The sequence below is a fragment of the Macrobrachium rosenbergii genome, chromosome 53, assembly GCF_040412425.1.
Source record: "Macrobrachium rosenbergii isolate ZJJX-2024 chromosome 53, ASM4041242v1, whole genome shotgun sequence".
NCBI classification, from domain to species: Eukaryota; Metazoa; Arthropoda; class Malacostraca; order Decapoda; family Palaemonidae; genus Macrobrachium; species Macrobrachium rosenbergii.
This window is the reverse complement of record NC_089793.1, coordinates 49,878,260-49,898,654: the sequence shown is the minus strand read 5'-3', so window position 1 is coordinate 49,898,654 and position 20,395 is coordinate 49,878,260. Positions and strand designations below refer to the sequence as shown.

General features: G+C 38.0%; 2 protein-coding genes across 7 annotated transcripts in view; one reads left to right on the top strand and one right to left on the bottom strand.

Annotated features, from left to right (window-relative positions):
* Positions 1-20,395, top strand: part of LOC136834444 (omega-amidase NIT2) — a 262,580-nt gene that overhangs the window by 163,467 nt on the left and 78,718 nt on the right. The gene's annotated exons all lie outside the window — the stretch shown is intronic.
* On the bottom strand, positions 10,711-12,570 carry LOC136834184 (uncharacterized). The gene is made up of 2 exons (XM_067096449.1): positions 11,693-12,570; positions 10,711-11,522 (listed from the first exon to the last, which is right to left on the bottom strand). Exon 1 carries the CDS (start codon positions 12,206-12,208, stop codon positions 11,756-11,758), a length of 453 nt encoding a protein of 150 aa, XP_066952550.1. The 5' UTR covers positions 12,209-12,570; the 3' UTR covers positions 10,711-11,522; positions 11,693-11,755.

Below are 20,395 nucleotides of genomic sequence, written 5' to 3'. Positions count from 1 at the left end.
CTTTCCCTGAAAAGGGATACTAGGATTCACCTAACTCCGATTGAATTTACTACATTTTCGGAGGGGTATAGTAACTAACCCAGGATTTCTGCCCCTTGGTTAACAGGCAGTTACAGTTCAGTCTTGAAGCTCAGTCAGATTGCGCAAGCTCTCCCAAAAGGGATACGTAGTTTGCAGCATTTGATCAGTTGTGTAAGGAAATTATGAGAAACATTAAAGATGTCCTTGCCACAGAACGGCAATATACAAAGGACATGATTCATGATTCCAAAAAGGAAATTAAGTCAGTCATGTACAGTAAACCCCCCCCGTATTCACGTTCTCATGACTCACGGACTCACCTATTTGCGGATTTCTCTGTGGAACATATATACACATTATTCATGGAAAATTCACCCATTCGCTGTATTTTTTCACTGAGAAATATTCTCTTATTACTGTATTTTCGTATTTTCATGACTAAATGGACTTTTTGTGGTAAAACTATTAAAATACTCAGGTATAAGCATTTTTAGAGGGTTTTGTTTTGTATTTGAACTATGAAAATAGGCAGTTCCTGCGTTTTTAGGGGGGTTTTAAGTATTTGCGGATTTTAGCTATTCGCGTGAGGGGGTTGTGGTACACATCCCCTGTGAATATGGGGGGTTTACCGTACACCCCAGAGTGTAAAAGTACTGCATCTTGTAACTGAAGTTACAAGACATCTCAATGTGCATTTTCTTTCCCGATGGTAAGTACTGTATCTAATTAATGAGGAGAAACTGTGATTGAAGTTGTACATATACTGTAGAATTTAGAGACTGGGCAGCATTCCCAACACAGAATGGTGCCTGGTACCACCTTCACCAGACATTGGTAAACCACTAAAAGAAACGGTTCTCCTACCTGTATCTATAACATTAAAAGCTATAGAAGACATCCTTTACCAGGTCAATGGAAAATGGATCTCTACTGCTATTTTGGATAAGACCCAAATTGCTCGCCAAGTAGCCCCAGCCTTCTGTCCCTTCACTTTTAAAATAATTAATCATGTGAAGGCAGATTTTCAGAATTTTGTAGTGACTAAAAAACGAGATACAATGGCAGAATTAAAACCATTTGCCACGGTCATCCCAGTTTTAGGAAATTCGACCAAGAAATGGGCAATGTACAATTCCCTTTGGAAAAGGAAAAAGCTCTCTTTAGATATAGCTATGCAGCAGTTTGGGACTCCTATGAGGAGAATCTCAGAGGGGACAGCCTCAGCAGAATTTCATGCTAGGATCCACCTCCTTAGTATTACAACCTGTACCACCTCGCTCGAAGTTGCCACCAAAAGGCTTCCGGAAGATTCCAGAACAATATTGCTGTCGTGGCCAGAAGTTTTTATGAGAACCGTATGGGAAGCACTCCATGACTTTCTTGAGTGATGCATAAAAGCGCGAATGGAAACACTGGAGGGCTCCAACTATTACCAATCCAAACTGCAGCAGGCCCATCGTATGTTCTAATTGCCGTCTGGAAACTGGGCTGTGCAAGGAATGTTTTGAGGTCTTTCCTTATTCTGTTTTAAGTACTGATGGGGAGAGACAACTGGCCACAAAGAGTATCCCAACACAGTCCCAGTCACTGAAAGCGCCTGCTGGTCATGAGGCAGGATTTTTTCCAGTTAACCCTCTAACGCCAAGCCTCTATTTACAAAAACGTCTCCCGTATGCCGGCGGCGTTCAGGAGTTAGCGCCGAAGCGGAAAAAAGTTTTTTTAAAAAAATCACAGCACGCTTAGTTTTTAAGATTAAAGAGTTCATTTTTGGCTCCTTGTTTTGTCATTGCCTGAAGTTTAGTATGCAACCATCAGAAATGAAAAAAAAATATCATCATATATAAATATTGAAATATATGACCGCAAAAAAAAATGTTCATATATAATTTTATACAAATCGCGCTGTGAGCAAAACGGTTAAAGCTAACGGGTTATTTTTTTCTTTGTATTGTACACTAAATTGCGATGATTTTGGTATATAACAAATTGTAAAACGATCAAAGCAACACAGAGAAAATATTATCACAAAATGATGCATGAATTCGTAACGCCCGGACGTAAAAAAATGTTTTTTTTAAAAAATTCACCATAAATCGAAATATTGTGCTAGAGACTTCCCGTTTGTTGAAAAATGAAGCTAATTGATTGAATATTACTAGACTGTAAGTGTTTTAGCTTACAATTGCAGTTTTCGACCATTTCGGTTGAGTTAAAGTTGACCGAAAGTCGAATTTTTTCTATTTATTGTGATTTATATGAAAATATTTCAAAACTGATAAAAGCTACAACCATGAGTTATTTTCTGTTGTATTGTACATGAAATTGTGCACATTTTCATATATAAAAGTTTATGTAATGACTAATATAAAACGGTGCAAACATTACAACAACGTGATGAAAGAATTTCTGAGATGTTCAGCCGAGTTACCGCGTGGCCGTAAGGAAAATGTTTTTTTAAAAAATTCACCATAAATCGAAATATTGTGCTAGAGACTTCCAATTTATTGCAAAATGAAGGTAAATGATTGAATATTACTAGAATGTAAGAGTTTTAGCTTACAATTGCGTTTTTCAACGATTTCGGTCGAGTTAAAGTTGACCAAAGGTTGAAATTTTGGCAGTTATCGTGATTTATGTGAAAATATTTCAAAACTGATAAAAGCTACAACCATGAGTTATTTTCTGTTGTATTCTACATGAAATTGCGCACATTTTCATATATATAAAAGTTTATGTAATGACTAATGTAAAATGATGCAAACATTACGACAACGTGATGAAAGAATTTCTGAGATGTTGGCTGCTAGACGTAAGGAAAATTTTTATTTTTTCAGAAATTCACCATAAATCAAAATATTGCGCTAGAGATTTCCAGTTTGTTGCAAAATGAAGGTACATGATTGAATATTACTAGAATGTAAGAGTTTTAGCTTATAATTGCGTTTTTACCATTTTGATCGAGTTAAAGTTGACCGAAGGTTGAAATTTTGGCAGTTATCGTGATTTATATGAAAATATTTCAAAACTGATAAAAGCTACAACCATGAGTTATTTTCTGTTGTATTCTACATGAAATTGCACACATTTCCATATATAAAACTTTATGTAACGACTAATATAAAACAGTGCAGACATTACGACAACGTGACGAAAGAATTTCTGGTGCGGACGTATGGAAAAAGTTTTTTTCAAAAATTCACTTTAAATCGAAATATTGTGCTAGAGACATCCAATTTGTTGGAAAATGAAGGTAAATGATTGAATATTACTAGAATGTAGGATTTTTAGCTTACAATTGCGTTTTTTTACCATTTCGGTCGAGTCAAAGTTGACCGAAGGTTGAAATTGTGGCAGTTATTGTGATTTATATGAAAATATTTCCAAACTGATAAAAGCTACAACCATGGGTTGTATTTTGCTGTATTTTACATGAAATTGCGCACATTTTCATATATAAAACTTTATGTAACGGCTAATATAAAACAGTGCAAAACTTACGACAAAATGACGAAAGAATTTCTGAAATTTTCGCCAAGTTACCACGCGGACGTAAGGAAAAAGTTTTTTTCAAAAATTCACCATAAATTGAAATATTGTGCTAGAGACTTCCAATTTGTTGCAAAATGAAGGTAAATGATTGAATATTACTAGAATGTAAGAGTTTTAGATTACAATTGCGTTTTTCGAATATTTCGGTCGAGTCAAAGTTGACCGAAGGTTGAAATTTTTTGTAGTCGACGTACGGTACGTCCACTCGGCACCCAACAGACAATTTTAGTCGACGTATGATATGTCCAGTCAGCGTTTAAGGGTTAATAGAAAGCCTTTTGACTGGAGTCTGTTGACTGCTGCTCATAGGTCTCTTAAACACACTTTTCTTGTGGGCCCCCAGAGTAACCAATCATCTAGGTAGGCTATGAGTTGTATTTCTTCTTGTCTGAGTTCTCGAACAACTACCATTGGTAATTTTGTGAAAATTCTGGGGGTAATGTTTAACCCAAAGGGCATGACTTTGGATCTGTACTTATCTTTCCCTGTCCAGAACCCTGGGAAGGGGCAGGGGGGAACGGTGATAGGGACGTGTCAGTATGCGTCTTTCAAATCTATAGAAGCTGTCCAGGTCCTCTGTAGAATGATTGAGCGTACTTGGGCAACTGTAGTCATCCAAAACTTTTGCCAAAGTGTTGATAAGTCGAGGATCACTCTGTTCAGAGGAATCCTGTTTGGGGACACTGAAGAGACTTGTTCGATGGCGAATATACACACGCTTTCTCTATGGCTCCCTTTAACAAGACCTTCTGCATGTAATCTTTCAGAAAGCAGTTGGGATTTTGGAGGAACCCTTTTAAAGGAGGGGAGGATGAGACCATTTCCACCTCAGCCCATTGAAAATAATGCTGTGTTCCTAAGGGGAAGACTTCCATTGCCTGTGGTGTTCTCGAAGCCAACCCCTGACCATACAATTCCTATTGGGATCCACCTCTTCCTCTGCCTTTGCCCTTGATTGGCAATCCAGGTGTTGCTTTTCCTTTTCCCCCATAGGAGTGTCTTTGGACCCTGTGAAAAGGATCTCCTTGCTGTTGTTGTTTTCTCTTTGTAGGGAGTTGTCCCTTCTAACCACCTAACTTTTCTCAAGGGAAACTTTTTGGGGTTACTGAGGGCTTGTATGATTCTTGGTCATAGTGAGCCTTTTTTGGGTTGGGTAAAGGGAAGTTTCAGGTTTTTGTTTCCTGAATTCCCCCTTTCCAAGGAGAGCGAACACTGTACAATTCTGTTGGTGGACTTGCTCGTTAAGCAACTTCCATCAAGGTGGTAGAGGTTATAATACCAAGGAGGTGGATTCTAGCATGAAATTCTGCAGAGGCTGTTCCCTCTGAGATTCTTATCATAGGAGTCCCGAACTGTTGAGTAGCTATATCTAGAGAGAACTTTCTCTTTTCAAAAGGGAGTTGAAGCATTGCCCATTCCTCGGCGGAATTATTTGAGACTGGGATGACTGTGGAAAATGGCTTTTAATTCAGCTATTGTCTCTTGTTTTCTAGTCACTACAAAATTCTGAAAATCTGCCTTCACATGATTAATTATTTTAAAAGTGAAGGGACAGAAGGCTGGGGCTACTTGGCGAGCAATTTGGGTCTTATCCAAAATAGCAGTAGAGATCCATTTTCCATTGACCTGGTAAAGGATGTCTTCTATAGCTTTTAATGTTATAGATACAGGTAGGAGAACCGTTTCTTTTAGTGGTTTACCAATGTCTGGTGAAGGTGGTACCAGGCACCATTCTGTATTAGGGAATGCTGCCCTGTCTCCAAATTCAACATGTACAACTTCGATCATAGTTTTTCTCTCATTAATTACATACTTACCATTGGGAGAGAAAATGCACATTGAGGCATCTCGCCAAGGGTTATCAGTATCATCAGGGGTGAATGTTGGAGCCCCTATTATCTTTTGATCTGAAGTTTTGTAGTCCAAGCTGGCCATTTTGTTGTTTCTAGTCAAAATTCTAACATCAAACCTTGTTTGGGCAGAATTTGTATCCACTCTTTCTTTCTGGTTACAGGATGAAGTATTTTTACGCCCTTGGGGTGTACAGGACTGACGTGATACACGATTCCTTTTCGGAATCGTGTATCATGTCCCTTATATATTGCCGTTCTTTGGCAAGGACAAATCAGATGTTACCTGTACTAATAATTTCCTTAAGGAAGTCATCAAATGTCACAAACTATGTATCCCTTTTTGGGGAGCTTGCACAATCTGACTGAGCTTCAACAACTGAACTGTAACGGCAAGGGACAGAAGTCCTGGGTGAATTACTATACCCCTCCGAGAATGTAGCCATTTCAGTCGGAGTTAGGTGAATCCTGGTATCCCTTTTGGGGGAAAGATCCTCTTCAGCATCTGATAGCTTTGGGGATAGATTTCCTTCTGAAAAGTTTCTCCCATGATTGGCTAGAATTTGTATCCCTGATCCTTCTGGGTTCAGCAGGGACATTTCAGTGGAAATGTCCACTTCATATCCATTAATAGGGCTGTCACCCTCGCATAAAAATTCCTCTACTTCCTCAGCGGGGAAACCTGGGAGGTACAGGGGACTGATGTTTCTGGGTTTTGGCCCAAACATAGATCTTGTTCTGAAAAAGGGGTTATCTGCTGATGGAGTTTTGCCGGAAAGATATAATCTCCCCCTTCCTCACCCCTACTGAACCCTTGGACCCATCAAGGCGGCTTAAAACGAGCTATTTCGTCCTTAAAACTTGCTGCCTGGAGTATACTACAAAATTTGCAAATATCTGGTGACCAACCAAATTGTCCTTGTTTTTTGCAAGAACTATGCTTATGGCAGGTGGTATGGACCGTACCCACTCATAAAAGGCAAACTGAGGAATCTGCTGCCGAATACTTAATCTGAGGATCCCGCATAATGGCGTCCCTGTAACGATATAAAACAAGTTTTTATTAGAAACTAGTTAGTACTAATTGTCTGTAATCCTTATATAGATGGTATATTTGATATTACAGTCTAACTTGATTACAAGTGTGTAGCTCTAATATATTTTTTTTACTAAATTGTTATATTTGTTGAATATCTATATTAGCTTAAACACACCAAGATTTAGGTTAATTTTGACACCAACCAGTATATAGCTGTATCACTATAAAGTACAATGTTAATCCTTTGCAAGGGCTATGTGAAATTTAATTTTTGAATGTCATGCCATGCAGGCTAACTACTATGAACTAATTTGTTTATTTATCCCAAGCTACTGTTTTATATGGCTTAGGTTAATGCTTCTAGCATAATTTACCTTTAGACTAGGAATAGGGAATTACTTAAAAGGTTCTCACTTAACCTGTTCTAGGCCACTGCCAAGTCTAGGCTTATTTAAATCATAATTGAGGATATAAACTATACAGGAAATACCCTTTTATGATTTAGTTTACTGATTTCTCTGGCTGAGATTATACTCTTTTATCTGATATTCGGCCACTGCTTTATTTAATTTAAACTACTGTTTAGGCTAATAATAGGATATTCCATAAAGGAGTTCCTACTTATCTAATTAGGCTACTGCCTGGTGTAGGGTTATATCACATGTAAGGTTACAGGCTACTTAAGAACCCCACTAATATGTAGCCTTACAAATAGGCTTCCGAGCCATAATGTATAGGCTATATAAAACAGAAACTCACTAATATGTAGCCTTATAGCTAGGCTACTATCTTATCAAGCCGAGGTTATTGTTTTTATATAATCCCAGGCTATTTTGTCTAAAGTACTCCTTAGGCCAATAATAGGATATTTCTTTAAATGTTCTCACTTAACCTAGCATAGGGTATTGCCTAATCCAGATTTTTGAGATCACTCTTAAATCTATACTATAGGCTATATAAAACAGAAACTCACTGGTATGTAACCTTATAGCTAGGCTATCATTTCATCTAGCTCAGATTATTATTATTATCTGATCCCAGGCTACCTGTTGTAACTTACTACTTTAAGCCAATGATAGGATATTTCTTAAAGAGTTCCTACTTACTCTAATCTAGGCTACTGCCTGATCTAGGTTATTTAATTCACACTTAAAGGTATGGGTTACATAAAACAAATTTACCTTAATATGTAGCCTTAAAGCTAAGCTACCATTTCATCAAGCAGGATTATTGCTTCATCTAGGCCCAGGCTACCTGGTCTAAGCTAACGCTTAGTCCAATTATGGGCTGTTTCGTAAAGAGTTATCACTTAACCTAACATAAGGTACCTGTACTGCGTTATCCGGGTTATTTAGATCTCGCTTCAGTGTATAGGCTATATAAAAAAGAAAAAAATTTTACTAATACAGGCAGTTCCTGGTTAACGGTGATCTGGTTTTACGGCTCTTGTCTAGCAATGAAAATCGGCAGTTTTTTTGCGCCGAAAATTGCCAAGTTCCGCTTATCCGTGCCGATAATTGGATATTGGCACCGATACATACCTAACAGAGGTGCCGATAACTGAAAATCGGCACTTTTCGGCGCTGATAAGCCCCGAAAATTGCCAAAAAAGTTTCAAAATCGCTGATTTTCGGTTAGCGGCAATTTTTGGTTATCATCACATCCTCAGAACAGAACCCCTGCCGATAACCAGGGACTGCCTGTATGCCTAGACTGTTGTAGACATTGTATAATCTGAAAAGATCTGCTATATTAATGATAAATTGTTAAACTTTTCTTTTAGTTAAAACATCTACTGTAATTGAAATGATAAATTTTTAAAAAACAATTTGCACTTTTCACAACTAACAATCTGCAATTCCGACTTAATGCCGGCTATGTGTTACCAAGAGAAGTTGTTTTTTTTGGCTTTTCCACACAAATTATGTACAAATTACAAAAGTTTGAAACTAAAACTAACTGGGGCTTGAAACTAAATACTTAACTTGCTTCTTTTGGTGTTTCCATAATTATTGAATTATGGAGCACTGACGAGAATTGAATTAGTTTTCAATCAGCCAAACAAAGGTAATGGCTTCCTTGGTCTCTTGCCAGCATTAGTGGATGTTGGGGCGGGGGGGCACCTGGGCACATGCCCCCCCCATGAAAAATAATGACAAAATAATAACATTGAAGATTTAGATAATAATAACATAAATGAGATATATAAAAACAGAAAAAAATTTAAAAATTTTATATATACTGTATACAGATATATATATATATATATATATATATATATATATATATATATATATATATATATATATATATACACATACAGTGGTACCTCGGTTTCTGACGCTAATCCGTTCTAGAAGGAATGTCGAGATTCGATTTTGTCGAATTCGAATCAATTTTCGACCATAAGAAATAACTGAAAATGGATTAATCCGTTCCTGACCACCAGTCACTACTCCAACCTTGTCTTTTTATACAAAACACTGCACACATTACAATTAAATAAGTTCAGAGTTAAATAACTTACCTTATTAGAAGTCTTCTTACAGTTTTAAATGCATACTGTATAAAAAAAAATTGGCCTACCAGTGGTAGACCGAGCGCTGCAGGCTAGGCTAGGCAGCCCATATGCACTCCAGAATGTACTGTAACGGGTATGCACAAAAACCGTTGTTAATGATAAATACCATGAAAAACAAGCCAGGTCATTACATTAAATTAATAATACAATATTAAAAATAAGCCGAATGTACTGTAGAGTCTGTTATAAAAATTAAGAAAAACGTCTTAAGTTACGTCGGCATCGGCAGCTTGTGGCAAGCGCGGATGTAAACAAACCAGAGCGCCGTCCTGGTGGCGTATCGCGGTACTAATTACATAAACATTGTGTACGTTCAGGATTGTATTAATTTATGGTAAATTCCATTCAGAGTCTACTGTAATGTAGAAAATCACTGCAAAACATCTTTCAATAAATGTTATGATACCCTAACATGTATTTTTCAATAAAATATCCTTGTAAGCAGAATCCCCGAGTTAACCTTAGGCTAACCCCTTCTTTACCGAGAACCTTACGGCATTCACTAACGAACAGCACACGTAAACATTGCATTCGCTACAGAAATGCACAAGTACGCCTCTGTCTAAAAAAAAATCGAGCACGAGACTATTCCTTGTAAGCAGAATCTCCGAGTTAACCTCAGGCTAAGCTCTTCTTTACCGAGAACCTTATGGCATTCACTGACGAACAGCACACGTAAACATTGCATTCGCTACAGAAATGCACAAGTGCGCCTCTGTAAAAAAAAAAAAAAAAAAAAATCGAGCATGAGACTGTTCCTTGTATGTAAGCAGAATCTCTGAGTTAACCTCAGGCTAAGCTCTTCTTTACCGAGAACCTTAAGGCATTCACTAACGAACAGCACACGTAAACATTGCATTCGCTACAGAAATGCAAACGTGCACCTGTCTAAAAAAAAAAAAACCATCATGAGACTGTAACCTATGTACGCTGCAGTTACACTTGTTTCCAAATTAGTGTATGTACGTAATACCATACTGTATGTACTAAATTTTCGTCATCAATTATTGTTACATATGTACAGTATGTGTATCCAAATGTCTGAATGTACAGTACTGTACGTACAGTAGACAGCCAGCAATGTTTTGCTTCATCATACACCTGGCAGCAGTGGACAACCTCCGATGCATTGTTTTTCTCTATGTACCGTAGTAGAAATCTTAAAGAGGCCTACCACCTCTGTGTACCCGACACGTATTATGCAATATTAAACGGGTAAAAAAATGGAGTTTTGAGGGAGAGAGGAAGTTACTGTACGGTAACCCTACATAGACAGCACAAAATCTTAAGAGGCCTACCACTTCCTTGTACCTGTTACTATGCAATATTAAACGGGTAAAAATATGGAGTTTTGAGGGAGAGAGGAAGTAAATCTTAAGAGGCCTACTGCCGTCGTGTACCCGTTACTATGCAATGTTAAAGGGATAAACAAGAAAACCAGAAATTAACTCATTTTTCATTTTATTATTGCACTGTATGTACTTAATGATTACTAAAACTAGTCTACAAAAGGAATCCTTAATACTAGCACAAACATATAAGACTTAATACTACTGTATACTTAACACTACTTAATACTGTATGTATGTTGCTACTAACTATGGACTGTACACCTTACACCTAAATTGAAATGTACATGTTCTAATGCTACACCTAAATTGAAATTACTGTACACGTTCTACTGCTACACTTAAATTTACTGTACATTCTGTGTTACACAGCTGCTCCTCTCCAGGACTTGCACGCAACAAAGTGTAAACTTGTGGAATAAACACAAAATCAAATGTAGAAATGGTTTGAGCTGTAGGCTAATTTACAAAAAAAAATCCTTAATCTTACTGTATGCACAAGCATTTCCAGGTCACTTATACAGTACTGTAATCACAAAAACTTTTTCACAACCAGTAGGCTACAGCTTTATCCATACCTTGACGTTGATGAATATGTACAGTTGCCCCTCACACAAGCACTGAACTCCTCCAGGACTTTCATTCAACGAAGAGTAAACCTGTGGAATAAACACAAAATCAAATGTAAAAATGGTTTGAGCTGTAGGCTAATCTACAAAAGAATCCTTAATCTTACTGTACAAGCATTTCCAGGTCACTTATAATCACATTAAAAACTTTTTCACAACCAGTAGGCTACAGCTTTATCCATATCTTGACGTTGATGAATATGAACAGTTGCCCCCTCACACAAGAACTGAACTCCTCCAGGAACTTCACTCAATTACTGTACAGTAATCTGTGGATTAAACACAAAATAAAATGTAGAAACATCATTTACTGTTATGAGCTGTAATAATACACAAAATCCTTAATCTTACAAGCATCTTTAGGTCATTTATAAACATTAAAAAGGTTTTAACAACTAATACGGCATGGCCCATACCTTGACACTCATGAACAGCTCAGATGAACAGCCCAGACTCAACGGCTTTGGGAGATTCATTCAATGGAGTGCAGTACTGTACAGTAACCTGTGGATTAAACACAAAATGAAATGTACTGTTAGTAACTCAATGTGTACTGTATTTATGGCACCTTTCATTGCTTTAAGTTGCATGAATAAATATTATTCACTGTACTGTATCTCTAGGTCATTTATAAACACTAAAAAAGTTTTTAACCACGACAGTAGGGCCCATACCTTGGCATTGATGAGGATCTGGATCTGTGGAGATGGATGTGGAGAGGAGGTATGGAGAGAGCATCACTGGTTGGAAGGGGAATCTCCTTCCATACAGTCTGATTGCTGCTCTTCAGGAGATTCCTCTTTCCTCTGTTTTTTGGCACTGGGACCGGGCTGGTTTTCTTCTTTAGAAAAAAACCTGTACAGGGTCGTCTGCTGTTGACGTTTTTTCAGGTGTTTCCTGTACACATTGACTAAGTTGTCGTCAACATAGTCAATAGCCTGGTTCACTACAGCCTTGTCTTGGTGATGCTTCTCGAAGAATTCCTGGAATTTCTCCCAGTGCATCAGCATCTCCTTGATTTCTTTAGTGCCTGTAATAGGCACCTCCTTGCTCTCCTCCTCTCCAGACACCACCTCAGCCAAAATCTTCTGCTGCTCCTTGTGAAGTTCCTGGAGTTCCTCTGTTGTCAGCTCCGTGTTGTGTTCTGCCACCAGCTCCTCAACATCATCAGAACTCACCTCCAAGCCCATGGACTTGGCCACAGAAACAATTTCCTCAACATCAGCATCAGGCAGAGGAAGGGGTTCAGCTTCAGGGTCATCTCCAAGCTGACTTGGGGCATCAAAACCCTCGAAGTCCCTAAGAGGAGCCCCATCAGGCCAAAGGTTTCTCCAGCCTGCTGTAAGGGTCCTCTTAGAAACTTCGGCCCATGCTTTAGTTTATCAGCCTAACACAACTGAGAATGTGGAAATGTTCCTTCCAAAATTCAGTAAGTGTTAAGCTGGTTTCATTGGTGACTTCAAAACATCTTTGGAAGAGTGCCTTGGTGTACAGCTTTTTGAAGTTTGCAATGATCTGCTGGTCCATGGGCTGGAGTAGTGAGGTAGTTCTGGGTGGCAAAACTTGACTTTAAGCCAGCTGAACTCGTCAGCCAGCTCATATTCCATGTCGGGGGTTAGGCAGGGGCATTGTCCATGACGAGGAGTGCTTTCAGTGGCAAACCTTTCTCTTCGAGGTATTCCTTGATAGTGGGGCACACACTTCAGAAACCCACTCTCGAAAGATTTGCCTAGTTACCCAGGCCTTAGCATTTGATTTCCACATTATATTCAGCTTATTTTTAAGAACTTTATGTTTCTTAAAAACTCTGGGGTTTTGGAGTAATACACTAGCAGAGGCTTGATTTTAAGGTCCCCACTAGTGTTTGCACACAACAGTAGAGTTAACCTATCCTTCATGGGTTTATGGCCAGGCAATTTCTTCTCCTCTTTTGTAATATAGGTCCTCTTTGGCATTTTCTTCCAAAAGAGGCCTGTCTCATCACAATTGAACACTTGGTTTGATACTGAAACCATTCTCATCCACGCACTGCTGGAATTCAGTCACGTACTTTTCTGCAGCTTTCTTATCAGCACTCGCTGCCTCCCCATGCCTAACAACACTGTGGATGCCACTTCTTTTCTTAAACCTATCAAACCATCCACGACTGGCCATAAACTCATGATCGGTACTCGAACCTGCTGTACTTTTTATCAAGTCAGTGTGCAAACTTTTGGCCTTCGCACAAATCATGGCCTCAGATACGCTATCCCCCGCAAGCTGTTTTTCATTGACCCAAACTAATAACAGTTTCTCAATTTCCTCTATTACGGGGGGCTTCTGCTTCGTCAAACTCGTAACCCCTTAGCAACACTAGCACTCTTAATGGCTTCTTTGTTCTTTAAAAATGTGCTGATGGTGGACCTGGGTAACCTATACTCCAACGCTAAATCAGTCATACGAATGCCCCTTTCATACTTTTCAGTTACCTCCTTCTTCAGTTCAATAGTAGTCCTCACAGTCTTCCTCTTCTGCTTATCAGCTGTGGCTGGCTTGGGACCCATGATTCCGAGAGAATGTAGAATTTTGCAGGAGACAAAAAAATTCACCTGTACAAGCGTGCACTTCTTTTTCAAACAGCAGTGGCAGCGTGAGTGGGCTTAAAGTGCTTTTAAATGTGCGTGGGAAGAACGCCACCAACAACGCCAACTAGCGGCGGCGTTACTAAACACTTTTGTTTACAAACATCATGTGTTTAATAACGGTCGGATCGCGTCGGGTCGGATTCGGTTTGTTGTTCGGGAACCGCGCAAAGTTTACTCGGCATTTCGTGTCGGAATCCGGTTTTGTCGAGTTTCGCACGGTTGGAGACCGAGGTTCCACTGTATATATATATATATATATATATATATATATATATATATATATATATATATATATATATATATATATATATATATATATATATATATATATACAGTAAATATACAGTAATACCTGAACTTGCGCAATTCGAGTTGCGCCAATTCACAGGCACGCAAACTTTTCACTGGAACCTGACTAATTGTCATGCATGAGTTTTTCACGGACACACAAACATTTGTGATTACTGAGAAACCCTGCAAAAGTGTTTGTTAATATTTTTGTAATTTATAAGTTTTAAAGCTTTTATGTGTAAATTAAATATGTTATGCCTAATTCACTGTATCCAGTAATACTGTATATATTCTTATACTGTATTGCTTTTGTATTATAAATTGCAATCATAGCAGTCAATGTTTTGGTTTGGAAATCAATTACACGTTAAGTTTATTTCACTAACTCAGTTCAGAGCGCTTTTTTTGCTTCTAGTTAACTTAAATGAATCTGTAGATACTTTTATTTATATGGGGCAAGGTTATTTTTCGTTATACGAAGTGTTTTTAAGTCGAAATATAGCTTAAATACATCTTGTTGTGAAATTAATTTAGCTATTTTTTTTCATTAATAGATGACGTTGGCTGTTTGGGGGCATTTGTTTTGTGTAAGAAAATCAAGATTCCTTTCACTATTTTCACTTGATTTCATCATAATACGAGCTTTACGTATTTATTGTTTATTGGCATAAAAATAGCATTAATGTGTTCTTTCATGCCCAGTAGTTTTGATTGAAATACTTCCTCTCCCATTTTAATTACGGTTGAGTTTCATCCATGTTGCCGATGCACAATAATTTATAGTAATTAGCAGCTTGAACATTGTTTTCTCAGCTTCAGCTACAACTTGCAGCTTAAATTTAGCAGTATATTTTCTTGCCGATCTTTTATCCATAGCGAATAAGGGTATAATGTAAAAATACATCAGTCCTATTTCTACTCAATGTCATTTGTACTATAACTACAGTAATTGTTTATTACTGTACGATGGTTGAAATACAAGTAAGATGGCTGTTGTTATCCGATTCAGTTATAAGCAAAACAATAGTTTCTCGTTAGGTTGTTTATGGCTGTATAACGTTACTAACAATACTTTTATCATTCTCTTTTACTTTTTTAACCAGAGGATGAGATAAAGAGATGGAGGAAAAGAAGTTAGTCTATTGTAATTTGGTCTCTCGCTGCCTAATTGTATGCTGCTCCCAGTGCCCATTCGAAATTTCAAAATATTTTCTAAATATTGTTGTATTCAGTATTAATTCGCTTACCCCATTACAAAATCCAATTATCGTAACTCGAGCACTACCTGAGCATTTTAATAGTTTTATCATAAATTGTGCATTTAGTCATGAAAATGAGATGAAAATACAGTAATTAGTGAATATTTCTCAGTGAAAAATATTGTGAATGGGTGAATTTTCAGCAAATAATGTGTATATATGTTCCATAGAGAAATCCGCGAATAGGTGAGTCCGTGAATCGCGAGACTTCGAATAGGGGGGAGGGGTTTACTGTAACATTAAATGGTAAAAGTAATAATTCTTCTCTCTCTCTCTCTCTCTCTCTCTCTCTCTCTCTCTCTCTCTCTCTCTCTTTTACTGAAATGAGATCATTTTTATGGTACATATATATGTTTATTTGTTTTGTATGATAAATAAATTTTTTACTTAATAATAAGTACTAATTTTTAAATATTAATAAGATTAATAAGATTAAATAATAATAGTAATAATTAATAATAACAATAACAATAATGACAACAACAATAATAATAATAATAATAATAATAATAATAATAATAATAATAATAATAATAATAATAATAAGAAGGAGAACCAACCTAAGCATGGCATGGATTGACTACAAGAAAGCCTTCGGCATGATACCGCACACATGGCTAATAGAATGCCTGAAAAATACAATGCTCAACTGGAATATAGTACTCACACGCTCTGAGATAAGACTAGCAGAGGTTAACATTAGGAGAGGGATCTTTCAAGGCGACTCACTGTCCCCACTACTCTTCGTAGTAACCATGATTCCCATGGCCAAAGTACTGCAGAAGATGGTTGCTGGATACCAATGCAGGAAAGGAGGCAACAGAATTAACCATCTGATGTTCATGGAAGACATCAAGCTGTATGGTAAGAGCATCAAGGAAATAGATACCCTAATCCAGACTGTGAGGATTGTATCTGGGGACATCAGGATGGAGTTGAGAATAGAAAAATGCACTTTGGTCAACATACAAAAAGGCAAAGTAACAAGGACTGAAGGGATAAAGCTACCTGATGGGAATAGCACAAACACATAAATGAGACAGGATACAAATACCTGGGAATAATAGGAGAGGATATAAAACACCAAGAGATGAAGGACACGATCAGGAAAGAATACATGCAGAGACTTAAGGCGATACTCAAGTCAAAACTCAATGCCGGAAACATGATGAAAGCCATAAACACATGGGCAGTAACAGTAATCAGATACAGCACAGGAGTAGTGGAGTGGACAAAGGCTGAACTCTGTAGCATAGACCAGAAAACTAGAAAACACATGAAAATACACAAAGCACTACACCCAAGAGCAAATACAGACAGACTATACATAACATGAAAGGAAGGGGGGAGAGGGCTAGTAAGCATAGAGGACTGTGTCAACATTGAGAGCAGAGCTTTGGGGCAATATCTGAAAACCAGTGAAGATGAGTGGCTAAGGAGTGCATGGGGAGAAGGACTGATAAAAGTAGACTAAGACCCAGAAGTATACAGAGACAGGAGAATAAAAAACAGAACAGAAGAATGGCACAACAAACCATGGACAGTGCATGGACAGCTTTTCAAATATATTCATCAGAAATTATTTTCTGGCTTACGACGAGACAGACTACGGAAGAAAACAAAATGGCAGAATAATCATAATTTGAAGGTTTTTTTGATGTAAAACAATAATAATGCAGTTTAATCGTTTTCAATGCACACCCAGAGCATTAAAAGTAAGGTTTTCTTATGGAGAACTCTGACGATTTTCGGGTTACGACGCGCGGCGCAAGAACGGAAGACCTGGGAGGTACATGAGACAGACTAAAGAACTGGCCAGCAATAAAACATGGCAATGGCTACAGAGGGGAGATCAAGGAAACAGAAGGAATGCTAACAGCGGCACAAGATCAGCCCTAAGAATCAGATATGTCCAAAGAACAGTAGATGGAAATAACATCTCACCCATATGCAGGAAGTGCAGTATGAAAGACGAGACCTTAAACCACATAGCGAGCGAATGTCTAGAGCTTGCATGTACAAAGAAAGGCATGATTCAGTAGCAAAAGCCCTCCACTGGAGCCTATGCAAGAAACACCAGCTAGCTTGCAGTAATAAGTGGTACGAACACCAACCTGATGGAGTGACAGAAAACAATCAGGCAAAGATCCTCTGGGACTATGGTATCAGAACAGATAGGGTGATATGTTCCAATAGGCCAGACAAAATCAAGAAGAAAGTATCACTCATTGATGTCACAATACCATTGGACACCAGAGTAGATGAGAAAGAAAGATAAAAAATTGATAAGTACCAAGACCTGAAAATCGAAATGAGAAGGTTATGGGATATGCCAGTGGAAATTGTACAAATAATCATAGGAACACTAGGCACGATCCCAAGATCCTTGAAAAGGAATCTGGAAAAACTAGATGCCAAAGTACCTCCAGGACTCATGCAGAAGAGTGTGCTACTAGAAACAGCGCACATAGTGAGAAAAGTGATGGACTCTAAGGAGACAGGATGCAACCTGGAACCCCACACTATTAAAACCACCCAGTCAAAACCCGTCTAGAAACAAAAAACCCTCTAAAATTGCTTATACCTGAGTATTTTAATATTTTTATCACAAAAAGTGCATTTAGTCATGAAAATGATGTGAAAATATAGTAATTAGTAAATATTTCTCAGTGAAAAATGCCCCAAATGGGCGAATTTTCTGCTAATAATGTGTACATATACAGTATATGTTCCACAGAGAAATCCGCGAATCGTGAGACTGCGAATACTGGGGTTTACTGTAGATCTAATCCTGAGATTGTGACTGTAGGATTTAAACAGAGTCTGGCTCTCACATGCCAGGAAAAAGCATTCTGAGTGCCTTCATCTGAGATTGGGAAGATACTCTGTCCGTGGACCTGAGATGGGTCTCTGGCAAACAGGCTGACCTGACTCCACTGTTCGTACAAGTGTTAATACTTATAGATGTCTCCTTGACAGGTTTGGGAGGCCATGGGGAGGATTGTCAGTTAAGGAGGAGATGGTTACCTGTTCTGAGGAAGTTTCATACCAGCTTCCTGGGGCTATTGACTGTCTTTCCATTTCAGAAAACTGAAACCTCCAAAAGGGACACATTTTGTTGGTGCTAGACAATATGACTGCACTGTCTTATATCCAGAAGTTAGGCTCATGCTGAGCTCTCAAATCAGTAATTGCTAACATGCTTCCACAATCTGGAAGTGGACCAGTTTGCCACATGCTAGAACTTTCAGCTTCCCTGGACATTCAGGCAGTAGTAAGAGATGCATCCCTTCAAGACTGGAACAAGTGGAGGGTGATATACCTTTTTCCTTCATTGTTCCAGTTTTCAAAATTTGTGAACAATCTACTAGCTTTCAATGGAACTGCTTGCCTAGTAGCCCTGAATTAGCCAAACAGCCATTGGTTCCTTATTTCTTCAACAAGAGGTGAGAGAATAGATTCCATTGCTGTCCGTTGTTCTATCCCAGATAGGAAGGGAAGTTGTGTACTCATCCTCCTTTCTGAGCCATGACCTTCACATGAAATTTTAAATCTGGTCTGCTGTGAAGATTATTTGCCTGATGTTGCTAGGTACCTAGTGCAAAAACTGTGGACTTCATCTATCCAACATACCAGTCTGTATGGAACATGTGGTTAGATTACATCCACATTGAGAGCCCAGTTAAAATCTGTTATAACAGTTTTATTATCTTTTGAGGTCAAGTGCCTTGCTGTTTAACAATTATGGCATACAAGGCAGCATTGGTGGAACCCTTGCCGTGTGGTTTTAGAATTGATTCTAATACAGTTTAGAAATTGTTAATTCTATTCACCAGTCTTTTACACTGCAAAGGTCAGCTCCTGCAAGGTTTCCCATTACCTGGTCCTTCAATAATGTTCACAGACTCCTGTCATCCCTGCAGTTCATGGGCCCAATGCAACTACAATTCATATGTTGCAAAAGGCATTCTTGACTGCTTTGGCATTAGGAGCTTGGATTAGCATTCTGTACTGCACTCTCTTAGACAAGGACAACATTTCACCACTCATACACCTAGTTGTCATTTGCTGTTGTCTCCTGGCCTGTCATTCCCAGCCAAGAATGAGGACCTTTTTAAAGGAAAAATCCCATGTTCTGATAAAGGGACTCAGTATTTCATATAAAATATTTGCCCAGTTCAAGCACTTAAGGTTTACTGAGATGTCACGGCAAACATCCCAGATGGTCCTATTTTTTCTACATCCTAGTACAAACAAACCACTCTATCTACATGCCCTGAGGATTATTTTATTGGCTCTCAGTAAAGAGACAGACCCTCACTCATCCAAAAGGTGAGTACATCGTTAAATTTCTTCGGAAATGTTTCCTTCGAAGAAGTCTTGGAGTTTATGGCTTGGTTATTAGAGGCAGTATTCCTGAACTGGTGAAGGTGCAATAATCCTGCAGCCAGACCCGACATAATTAGTTAAGTCACTGTAGAACCACAATGGATAATACATTTACTGTATAGGTTAGTGTGTCTCCTGTTCTTATTGCGAGATCCAAATGGATATCTGGAATAAAGAAAACTGTTGAAAACCTGTGACTTTACCTTGAATAAAAAATTCCTGAAACACTATTGCCATGAGAGTGGTGGTCATGCTGAGATATTGCTGGAGAAGGCACAATAATCCCGCAGCCAGACCCAGCATAATTAGGTAAGCCATCTTTGAACCATAAACAGTAATATATACAGTATATTGGTTCATGTGTTGTTTCCTGTTCTTTATTGCCAAACCCAATGGGTATCTAGAATAAAGAAAATGGTTAATAACCTGTGACTACCTCAGGCCAAAAATTAACCTGGGTTGTTGGGATTTATTTATTAGGAGCTAAGCCATTTCGTCACCTGTCAGTTTCTTTTGTAAGGCCATTTAAGGACGAACAGCGGCCACGTTATCAAGAAACAGGTTTTGAAGTACGAAAAACCTATTTTTTTATATATATATATATATATATATATATATATATATATATATATATATATATATATATATATATATATATATATATATATATATATATATATATATATATATACAGTATATAGGTAACTCACCAAATAATTACATAGCTATTAGTTTCTACTTTATGTGGCAGCTCAAAATTTTAAAATTGTGGTAGTGCTCTCTTGTTTTAGGTGTAGGTAGCTTGCCCTGCCCA

Excerpts from the sequence above, each read along its gene's own strand:
- LOC136834184 (XM_067096449.1), bottom strand. The coding sequence starts at position 12,208 with ATGGGCTTGGAGGTGAGTTCTGATGATGTTGAGGAGCTGGTGGCAGAA.